The sequence below is a fragment of the Sinocyclocheilus grahami genome, unplaced genomic scaffold (assembly GCF_001515645.1).
Source record: "Sinocyclocheilus grahami isolate Dianchi unplaced genomic scaffold, SAMN03320097.WGS_v1.1 scaffold35.1, whole genome shotgun sequence".
NCBI lineage: Eukaryota > Metazoa > Chordata > Actinopteri > Cypriniformes > Cyprinidae > Sinocyclocheilus > Sinocyclocheilus grahami.
Genome location: NW_015505214.1, coordinates 221167 through 233281, shown reverse-complemented (window position 1 = coordinate 233281; position 12115 = coordinate 221167). Strand labels below are relative to the sequence as shown.

The following is a 12115-nucleotide window of genomic DNA, read 5'->3' as shown; positions in this document are numbered from 1 at the left end:
ACTGAGGCTGTTTCTAATTATGTATGTAAGTGTACCATCTCTAGTGCTCCATTAACTGATCATTGTTTAATTGATTTAAATTTAAAACCAAAGGAAGACTCTCGTAGAACTAAAGGGTATTGAAAATTTTACGCTGAATTATTGAATCAGGAAGACTATGGAATATATATAAAGAAGATTATAACTGATATTAGTAAGAAATGTATGCCTAGGTGCAGTAAATGGGAATTTTTTTAATATAAAGAATACTCAATAACTTATGCGATTAATCTTAATAAAAAAAGAGACGAGAAGGAAATTCAGCTAATTCAGGAGATCAATAAGTGCTGTTGTAAATCTATTTTAACAAATGAGTTTAAGGATAAACTTATTAATTTACATTCTTTATAGGATGAACTTTATATAAGAAAGGCAAAGGGTGCATATGTGAGGTCAAGAGCAAAATGCATGGAAGAGGGGGAGAAAAATAGTTCATACTTTTGTAATCTTGAAAAAAAGATGTCAAGAGAGAAATGTTGTAGGCAGTTTATTAATAAATCAGAAATAATGTTATGATAATGATACTATTGTAAATGAGGTGTTTCAATTGTATTCAGATTTATATACATCATCTCATTCCAATGATAATACTAATGATTAAGAAAGTGAAGAGTCATATTCCTAAAACTGAGAATTCATTCAAAGAATTATGTGATTCGGACTTGACGGTCCAAGAATTAGATCTAGCCCTTAAAAGAATGAAATCGGGCAAATTACATCAGACTTCTATAAGTTCTTTTGGGAAGTGCTTCTAAAACATTTACTTTTAGAAGCACTACAAGATTGTATTATGTATAATGACTTATTGCCTACGATGAAGCAGGGTCTTATTATTTTAATTCCAAAACCTGGTAAGGATAAAATAATTTTAGATAATCTACGGCCTATTACACTTCTCAATACTGATTACAAAATATTTACTGGGGCGATATCTGCTAGACTAAAAGTAGGACTTCCACAAATAATTAGTGAGAGTCAATCTGGGCTCCTTAAGGGTAGATCAATACATAACAATATTCGTTTGGTGCTTGACATCTTAGAATACAATAATTTAATTGAAGACGATGGATTTATTTATAAAGCCTTTGATATGGTCGAACACCCTTTTCTTTTCCAGGCTCTTTATCATTTTGGTTTTGGACCAAAATGTATTAATATCATCAAAATGTCGTATAATGACATAAATAGTTTGGTTGCTCTTCCCAAAGGAGCATGCCCAAGATTTCAGGTGAACAGAGGTATAAGACAGGGCTGTGGTAGTTCACCTCTGTTGTTTATTATGGTTGCAGAATTGTTAGCCTTTTAGGTAGGCGTGGCTGACTCTTAACTTTTATAAAGAATATCTCTTTGGATTTGAGACTTTAGTCTTTGCAACTTTACAGATCTTCTTTATGCACCAAGAGCTTGTAACACTCCAAAGAGAAAGGAAAAATAAAAATCGCATCATATGACCCCTTTAAAGAACGAGAATATTGCGGGTATTAACTTTATGGATCACAAAATTATTATCAGTCAACTTGCTGATGATACAACCCTTTTTTAAAAAAAACAAATGCAGATCCCCCTAGCACTTCACTCTGTAAGATGTTTTGAAAAAGCATCAGGATTACAGTTAAATACATCAAAATGTGAACTGATGGCTATTCTTGACTGCCCCTTGTCCTCATTATATAATATTTCAATTAAAAAATATTTAGGAATTATAATTTCAAAAGATGAAGATAGAATAGAATTGTTAAACATTGACAGAAATATTGAAAAATGTAGATCCAATCTGAACTTTTGGTTACAGAGGGACATCACAATATTCGGGAGAATATTATTAACAAAAATAGAGAGTCTTTCAAGGTTAATTTACCCAGGGTCTTCAGTGCCGATATCTACCATAAAGATAAAAGCTATTAATAAATTGAATTTTGATTTCATCTGGAGAAATAAATATCACTACAATTGGAAAAAATTATATAATAAAGGAATATGAGGAAGGTGGGCTAAAGGCAATTGATTTTGATATCATGAATGGGGTTCTTAAACTTAAATGGCTCCAATCTTTTATAAAAAAATGAGCATTCGTTTTGGTTTGCAATTTCATCCAGTCTCTTTAAAAAATGTGGCGGTATAAAGTTTTTTTTACAATGCGACTTTGAGCTTTCTAAAGTTCCACTGAAACTATCTGTTTTTCATAAACACGTCCTCTTGTATTGGAAGATGTTATTCAAACACAATTTATCCTACATAATGTATCCTAAAGGAATGACCGTTGTATATTGTTTCAGAGAAAATCTTTGTTTATGGAGGCGTGGTGGCAAAAATGTATTTGGTCAGTGCTGTACATGATGGATACAAATGGCAGTTTTTGGAATTATAATGATTTCAGTACCAAATTCAGTTTTAATTGTGAGAAGAAAGATTATATAAAAGTCATCAAAAGTATTCCTTTACCAATGGTTATTATGTTAAAATGATTTTTAACATATTATACGCTTATTCCCAGAATAGTTGATCTTAATTTAGACTAAATAAGTTTTGTTGATAAGAAGTGTACAAATAAGATTATAAGAAATTGTCTTTTGCAGAAAAGCTATCCTGGTCGTATACGAAGAGATTACATTTTTCGACATCTTTGTAGGAAATTAGTAAAGGAATTCAGAAGTAAATATCTTCTATTTCCCCTTCCACCCAAATATAAAAAAATACATTTTAAAATGATGTATGATATTTACCCAGCCAAAGAATTTCTAAGATTAAGATTTCATGTGGAGTCAAATACTTGTCAGATTTGTAATAATGATATTGAAACTGTTGAACATTTATTTTTTCAATGCAATTTGGTTAATCCATTTTGGAATGAGGTGCTTAATTGGATAAAACATAAAGGACCTTCTTTTCCATCTATCAGTTGAGATATGGTCAAATTTGGTGTACATTTGGAGGACAAAAACGCAGACTTTGTTATAAATTGCCTATTTCTTATAGTAAAATTTTTTATTCACAAATGTAAAGTTTTGAAAACTGCACCCCAATTTAATATATTTACAAAAGAGCTAACTTTATATACTGATGCCTTAAAAATTATGAGAACATATAAAGTCAGGAAATTACTTGTTTTGTTTAATCAATATGACTTTATTTCAAAAAATGTATTAGCAAAAATGTAATTTGAATTAATCCCCTACAGTGCTGTTGTATTTGAATTATTTATTTATTTATTTATTTTATTACTATTATTATTTTTTGTGACATTATGTATTACAATTTGTTATATTATGTCCCAGTCTGTGAAGTTGTACAATTTAAATTATGTTGTTATTGTTCATACGCAGAATATTTTTTTTTTTTAAACCTAGCAGCCACATAGCACCTTAACAACCATCCAGAACATTATAGCTACACCTAACAACCACACAGAACACCGTAGCACCACCTATCAGCCACATAGCACCTTAACAACCATCCAGAACAGCATAGCTCCTCCTAGCAGCCATCCACAGTGCTCTAGCATCATGGAAGTAATTTTCTTCAGGAAATGTCCAAATCTAGTTGTTTGTGTGCTTTTGTTCTGCAGGTTTTCTGATTGCTCTTTCCTATCTTTGTGTTCTCAGTGCTCTCCTGACTGTCTGACCCTGCAGATCAGAACAGTTCTGTGTGGGTTTCTGGTGCTGCTGATGTACTCCGTGACCCAGGGGTGTGTGGTGAGTGTGTGTGTACAGTAGAAGAGAGTGACAACTGTATGACTGAGGGTGTTGCTTATAGAATATACACTGATAAAAACATATGTAATATATATATATATATGTATGTGTGTTCATCTATTAGTTTCTTTCTGATGTTGAATGTGTTTGTGTTGCTGTACCTACACAGGTGGAATGTGTACCATGGTCACTGGAGGGGAATTCCAATGTTTCCATGGTGACAGTTGTCACCGTCAACGGGACCAGCGTGGGCTCCGGGGTGTGCAAATACACTCCGTACGTATTTTTATCATGTGTGATGGCGTCGCTATCTGTGGCTCTGTACCTCCGTGTGTCATCACTACCCAAGATCCTCCTGCTTCTCCTTCTCAACATCCTCCACACTGTCGTCATGGAGACTAGCAGCTATCGGAAGGCCATAGGGTGAGTCGAGCTAAACGCAAAGGTTATAGGAGTGTTTGTAGTTCATATTTGTTTAATTACCTCAGGGTTACCCAAACTGGGATTTGTGAGAAATATTTTGTTTACCTGCAAGTAATGTCACCATTAACTGACACCAGAGAACTGAGAACATGTAAATGTGTTGTTAAATTATTGAAATGTTAATTTATTAACTCGGGAGCAAATTTAAAAGTAAATGTTTTCGGTCAAAAGGCTGAATCCCTGTTTTATCTGATAATCTGATGGGTGTCATTGTGTTTGTGTGTGTAGAGGTGGATTCTTTCACACACACAGCTATGACCCTGTTCTGGCAATGCTGCTGTTTTCTGGAGCTTTGGTGCTTCACTGCAGACAGCTGGATCTCAAACTCAGACTGGACTACCTCTGGGCCACCCAGGTGAGTGCACCTGTGCATATGCAAACATTAGGGTTTGTGTGTGTGTGTGTGTGTGTGTGTGTGTGTAAATGCATCACTTAGTAAAAAGTAATATATTTAAAATACATTTATTTCATACCAAGTATAGTTCAAATCTCTTAACATTTTTCCTGACATTTTGTTTGAGATTACTGACATAAAAATGATAAAATAATTATATAATTAATTAATATTTATTTGGAGTACTATTTGTGCACAATACACATTACTTAATATTAAGCTTAAAATGTTTTAATGTCACTATTGATGAGGATTGTAGGATTTTTTGAATAATATCAGTCTTTAAATGCAAGATATTTAAAGTGTACCCAATGTACACAATCAAATATACTTCAGTATATCTTTAGTTGGACTTCAGCACAATTAAAGTGTATTAAGTACAAAATTAAGTTGTTCCAAATTAGCAGACTTTAAGTATACAATATCTGTTTAGTATACTAAAAGTACAATTGCAGGGTATTATTTAAGTACATAAATATGTAAATGTATCTGTAGTATACATAGCATAAAATAAATGTATTCCAAATACATTTTAATATATTTATTTTTTACTTAGGTCATACAGTATGAATGAGCTCACACAGAATCTACTGTATATGAGCAAAACACAGTTCTTTGCGAACTTTTAAGTACTTTTGGGAAAAAAATTGTTTCCCAAAATTCAGTTATATGAACGTGCAAAAAAGTCCACAGATTTAGTCTGTGCCTGTATATAAGTATGAAAAATGGCAAGTGGGGGAATCATTTGACTGAAATTATTGAATTGACCAGAAATAATAGTAATAAATAATAATGTAAAAGAAATACAACAAAATAACACACACACACACACACACACACTACTGTTCAAATGTTGGGGATCACTAAAAAATTAAATCTTTTTTTATTGAAGTCTCTTCTGCTCACCAAGGCTGAAATGATTTATTCAAAAATAGTTGCAACAGTATTGTAAAATAATATTATATATACAATATAATAATATAATACATATTATATACTTTTTAAATGTAAATTTAATTCAATTTCTATTTTAATAGGTTACGTAAAATGTCACGTGGTCCTACAGAAATCATTCGAATATGCTGATTTGGTGTTCAAGAGACATTTCTTATTATTATCAATGCTGAAAACAGTTCTGCTGATGAATATTTTTGTGGAAACTGTGGTACAATTTTTCCACAATTCTTAGGAAGTTCAAAAGAAAAGCATTTGTCTGATATAGAAATCTTTTGTAACATACTGTGAATTTAATGTGCTGACTTTACCACGCTGAATAAAAAGATTAATTTCTTTTATAAAAAGTCCCCAAACTTCTGAACAGTAAGTATTGTCAACAGAAAACACTAACTAGTGGAATATCTTTAAGCATCATCAGTACTGTGATAGCAAGCTATTACAACAGTAACAGTGTCCTCTAGTGGATGTTTTATTTTCAGAATATAATTCCATATAAACACAAATTATCTTATTCCTAACCTTTAAAATATCCAGTGACAGGCAATACAGCTAGTATGAGTATACAGTTAAATGTCAGTTTGTGTGTTTTGTCCACAGGCTGAGGAGGAGAGAGATGACATGGAGAGAGTGAAGTTGGACAATAAGAGGATTCTGTTCAACCTTCTGCCTGCACATGTAGCTCAACACTTCCTGCTCTCCAACCCACGAAACATGGTCAGATTTCATTTACAGATCACAAAGAATAACCTTAAAGCAGCACTATATACACTTATAATAAGTACTTATATTTGGACTATTGTAGCCTGGTCGGGTCGTCACCGCTGCGGAGTAACACATACCTGCGTGAATCGCCATAGACATAAACTCTGAGAAGTAGCTCTGGTTGGAATGTTCTTCCGCGGGATGTGTGTGTTAGGGTTAGGGTTAGGTTAGCGGTTCTGTTTATTAACCGCTAGAGCGTCAAAAGTTACATAGGGCTGCTTTAAAGACAACATGAGAAACCAATTAACTTCTAATAATGTGACACATTTCTAAGCAAAATAGCATATTCAGATGAAGTGAAGTGGGGATGGTTGTGGTTTGTCAGATGTTGTAGTTCCCAAAGTCACCACTTCATAGCAATGTTGTTACGATCCAGCTGAGAGGTCAGTGCAGATGCTTTGATGATAGCTTGTGTTTTGATCATGCAAATGAGATAAGATTGTGATTGTGGGTAGTGTAAATGCTCAGCCGCTCCGTCTGGCTTTGTGAGGCCTCATGAACACAATGAATGTGTGATTGCACTCCCGTTATGCGTTTTGTTATGTTTTATTTTTTTTTATGTTTGCTGCATGCTCAACACATGCTGCTCGCCTCTTTTCCTGTCCAAGATCCTTCACAGGAATTGATGCAATCAGACATCCTGAAATCTGTTGCAGCAGCTCTGAAGCAAGCATCCTCTCCTGAGCATGGAATTATATTGTAAACAGTGGCATAAGGAAGTGAAAATCTTGGACACATACGCAAAAGTACACACAAGATGCAAACATCACTGGAATGTTTTCTTGATGAATCTTCTTTTTACTATAATGATAGCTTGGAAAAAGTGTACAACTGTTTTGTCAAGTCCACTTATGATGTTAGTCATATTTTCTTGCACCAAAATTTATTGTAACATTGTACAATTTATTGTAATTTAATTTTACAGCCTGGATCAGTGGTATCGTCCCCTGAGGGTCTCATGGCTCTTTGCTTTCCTGCTCTTTCACTGTTCCAGGACCTGTATTATCAGTCTTACTCTCAGGTGGGCGTCCTGTTCGCTTCCATCCCCAACTTTAATGACTTCTACATTGAGCTGGATGGAAACAACATGGGTGTGGAATGCCTCCGGCTGCTAAACGAGATCATCGCTGACTTTGATGCGGTGAGAATTTCTTGTCTCCCAGCCTGAGATATGTATGCTTTGGCTCAGTGTGCGAGTTACCTTAATCCCACTCTAGGCTTTATTTATTTCTCTATCACATCATCTCTCTCTTTCTCTGTCTGTAGCTGATGGATAAGGAATGCTACAGAGACATTGAGAAGATCAAAACTATTGGCAGTACTTACATGGCTGCGGTCGGACTCGTCCCCACTGAGGGATCCAAGGTACACAGAGTGTGTATGTGGGCAAACACAGCAAAAATCTTTTTCTCAATCAGAATTTTTGCCTTGTTTTCCAGTAAAATGATCTAAACAACTTTAACACAAGATATGTTATTTGAGAAGCAAAAAGACTTGTTTTTAGAGAATGCACCATTCTAAAGTTTGGGGTTTGTAAGATTTTCTTTTTTTTTAATGTCTACCAGAGTAGCATTTATTTGATAAAAAAAACAGTAAAAAAAAAAAATCAGTAATATTGTGAAATATTATTACAATTTAAAATAACTAATTCAAATTCTTGTCACATGATCCTGCAGAAATCATTCTAATATCCTGATTTGCTGCTTCAAGAAACATTTTTATTATTATCAGTGTTGAAAACAGTTGTACTGCTTCATTTTTTTGTGGAAACTGTGATCTAGCTTTTTCAGGATTCTTTGATGAATAGAAAGTTAAAAGAACAGCTTTTTTTCTTTTTCTTTCTTTTTTTGAAATAGATTTTTTTTGTAAGATTATAAATGACTTTACTGTAACTTTTTATCAATTTAATGCAATGTTGCTGAAAAAAACACTTGAATAGCAGTGTCTTCAATTAAGTTAGATTTTTTTTTGTATGTTTGAAGTATAAATGTAACCAAATTAAGTGAGGTTTACACATAAAAAGATAACATTTTATTTTATATTGTTATGCAACTGTGTTTTTCAAATGAATTTATTTTAAGGATGTTTAGATATTTTTAAAGTAAACAGTACAAATTAATCAAATTAGTCTGAACCCTGTGTGTGTGTGTGTGTGTGTGTGTTTTAAACTAATCTCAGTTTGGGTGTATTTGCATTTGGCCTTGAAAGATGAAAATCATGTCATGGCACCACTCAAACCTCCCACTGCTTTGCAAGTAAAATTAATATCAAATGCAAACGCACGTGCATGTTTGTTTTTCTGTCATAGTGGAGACTTTCCATTGACTTCAGTTATTTATATACCGAGCTAATGATATTTTCTCCTAACCCTAAAGCTAACATAAACACAGCCCACGGCTTAATTAAAGGGACAGTTAACATGAAAATGAAAATTCTGTCATCATTTACTCACCCTCATGTTGTTCTGAATCTGTATGCATTTCTTTCTTCTGTGGAACATTGAAAAATGTTGGGAAACAAACGATTTCGGAGCCAATTGACTTCCATTGTCTGGACAAAAAAAGAGACATATCTCAAAATATCGTCTTTTAAGTTCCACAGAAAAAAACAGTCATACAGGTTTGGAACAACATGAGGGTAAGCAAATGATGACAATTTTTAGATGACCTTTCCCTTTAAACCTTAAATTAGTAAAATGAAATTATGATCTCTCATAATGCATTCACCCTCATGTCACTCTAAACCTGTAAAATTTCTCCATTGAACACAAAAAAAATGTCCAGAATATTCAAGCTTCCATTATCCATGCACCAAAAGCAAGTGAACCTGAAATCATATTGGAACTTCCTCATATTCAGGCACATGATAACCAGATTGACATCATTTATGGCATAGGTCAAGATTTTGAGAGAGTAACTGTATCAGTCTGTTTCGACACAAAGCTATCATATGACGTCAGAAAACTTGGAAGAATTTTTTGTCTGTTTTGGAGCTTGACAGCTCCTGGTCATTATGATACGTTGTTTGAAGGAAAAAAAGAGCAGCATGAACATTCTTCAAAATATCTTCTTTTGTGTTTCACAAAAACTTCAAATGATTAAGTTAATAACAGCTTTTTTTTGTTTTTTTTGCCAGAAATACTCCCATATTCTGATCATAAAATCATCCAACAATTACTCTGTTTATTATCGTCATCTCAGAACAAGTGTAGAGGTGGTAGTATATGAATAATGTCTTTCCGTTTTCTCTCTGAATAGGTAAAGAAGTCCATTTCTGAGCACCTGTGCACAGTGGCTAATTTCGCCATCGCGATGTTTGATGTACTGGATGCGATCAACTACCAGTCCTACAATGACTTTGTGCTTCGAGTTGGTTAGTGACCTTGTTAAAGCGAGGTGTCAACCGTGTGTGTGTTTGTGTGAGTTAGTGTGTGTAAATGAGTGTGTGTGCTTCTGTATAAGTGGAGGAAATACGTCAGTAAGTGTGGACATTGTGCCGGACATCCCGCATCCAGTAGGATGTCCTGAGTGTAACATGTTTTGTAAGGAACAGATTACATATAACAAACACACAGTTACACACATGCACGAACAAGCTACACTACATACACACTTCTTAACAAAATGTCATGAATTTAAACATTTAACTATTTAAGCATTAGTGGTATGCTGCTAACACAATATCCATCCCTTCAGCTCTTATGGCTTCTAGTTGCTGAGTAGATTAATTTTTTTCTTAAGCAGACAGACAGCAGAAAGTGAAGGTTTAGCACAGGGAGCTGCTCAGGAAAACATACCTGCTACAAATCATTTTTAATGAGGAGGGCAGACAGAATGGAGAACTGGAACAATCCTGTAAAACGGTCCCAAATGAGCAATCTGTAATTACATTGTGTTCCTATGAGAAGGAATTTTTCAGTATACTAATGACAAAATGTAATAGCTTTCTCCACCTCTGAAACACATTTTCTGCTTATGTAACCAAGGCTACATGGTAAAGAAAAATTAAATTCTGCAATTTATATTAGTATTTCTTTCTTTTATTAACAACTACAGGCCTCTTTCAATGCCACACTACCTGTTTTAGTGAATTAAATCATGGTTTCCACAAAAATATTGAGCAGTTTAAAAATCTATATTTAAAAAATGTTGAACTGTTTCAACATTGATACTAATATGAATTGAATCTTTACCAGCAAATCATCATAGAATGATCATGCGACACTGATGTAATGATGCTGAAATATCAGCTTTACCATTACAGGAATAAATTACATTTACAAATATAAATTGAAATTATTGTTTTCAACTGTAAAAATATTACTGTATTTTTTAGTAGTGTGTGTGTGCATGTGTATATACAGTATATGTGTGTGAGATAATAATTTTAACAAAATAAGAGAGCTCATGAATATTGTTCATACCCTAAGTTTACATACCCTTTGCAGAATATGCAAATATGTTAATAATTTTAACAAAATAAGAGAGCTCATGAAAATTGCATGTTATTTTTTATTTAGTACTGTCCTGAATATGCTATTTCACATAACAGATGTTTAAATATACTCCACAAGAAAAAAAATAATAACTGAATTTATAAAAATGACCCCATTCAAAAGTTTGGAGCTGGGGGATTTTTCTGAAGTGCTCAGGACCAACGCAGGACTCATGAACAACTATCACAAAACAGAAAAACAGTCGTGGATCATCCAGGAAACGACATGCAGTATTAAGATTCAAGGGTATGTAAACTTGAACAGGGTCATTTTTATAAATTCAGTTTTTTTTTTTTTTGTGGAGTATATTTAAACATCTGTTATGTGAAATAGCTTATTCAGGACAGTACTAAATAAAAAATAATTTCATGAGCGCTCTTATTTTGTTAAAATTATTAACATATTTGCATATTCTGCAAAGGGTATGTAAACTTATGAGCACAACTATATATATATATATATATATATATATATATACACACAGTCAAACCAAAAATGATTCAGACACCAGATATAATTTTTAATATTTTTTTTACTAGTGGGTGCAGGACACTATAGTTCATTTATGTAAGTGAGGATAGCAAAATAAAGTAAACTGTGACATAATATACCCCAAAATTCTTCATACAGTGAACTTAAAAAATTTGGGACAAAAAATTATTCAGACACTTTGAACTGACCGTGTTTTACTTAAGTGTTTTTTAATTGCTAATGGGACCTTTTTACACCACAGACTGAAAAAAATTAAGCATTGCTTAGCAATTGGTTGACCTAAATTGGTATTACCTAACTTAAAGGGATAGTTCACCCAAAAATGTTAATTCTGTCAATAATTACTCACCATCGTGTTGTTCCAAACCCATAAGATCTTCTTTCATCTTCAGAACACAATTTAAGATATTTTGATGAAATCTGAGGGCTCTCTGACCCTCCCATAGACAGCAAGGAAACTACTAAGGTCAAGGAACAGAAAAGTACCAGGATGATCAACAAAGTAGTCCATGTGACATCAGTGGTTCAACTGTAATGTTACAAAGCTACGAGAATATGTGATGACATTGAACCCATGTGTGCCTTGTGCCTTGTGTTCACCGTCATCACGTCTGGATCAGCGCCGGGGCCGCCACATGCTTGCGTCATGGTACTGTCGTGAACGCGCATCCACAAGTGACGCAGTAGAGACGAAAATGTGGAATAAAGTCGTTATTTTTGTTTTCTTTGCACAAAAAAGTATTCTCGTAGCTTCGTAACATTACGGTTGAACCACTGATGTCACATGGACTACTTTGTCGA

At 33.7% G+C, this 12115-nt stretch overlaps 1 protein-coding gene across 1 annotated transcript in view; it reads left to right on the top strand.

Annotated features, from left to right (window-relative positions):
- The window catches only part of adcy1a (adenylate cyclase 1a), a 55411-nt gene that overhangs the window by 40527 nt on the left and 2769 nt on the right, over positions 1 to 12115 (top strand). The window contains exons 12-18 of the mRNA XM_016267017.1: positions 3642 to 3731; positions 3901 to 4154; positions 4443 to 4569; positions 6163 to 6279; positions 7322 to 7468; positions 7594 to 7692; positions 9585 to 9699. Of these exons, the coding sequence (XP_016122503.1) occupies positions 3642 to 3731; positions 3901 to 4154; positions 4443 to 4569; positions 6163 to 6279; positions 7322 to 7468; positions 7594 to 7692; positions 9585 to 9699 (949 nt within the window). The remainder of the gene's footprint in view (positions 1 to 3641; positions 3732 to 3900; positions 4155 to 4442; positions 4570 to 6162; positions 6280 to 7321; positions 7469 to 7593; positions 7693 to 9584; positions 9700 to 12115) is intronic.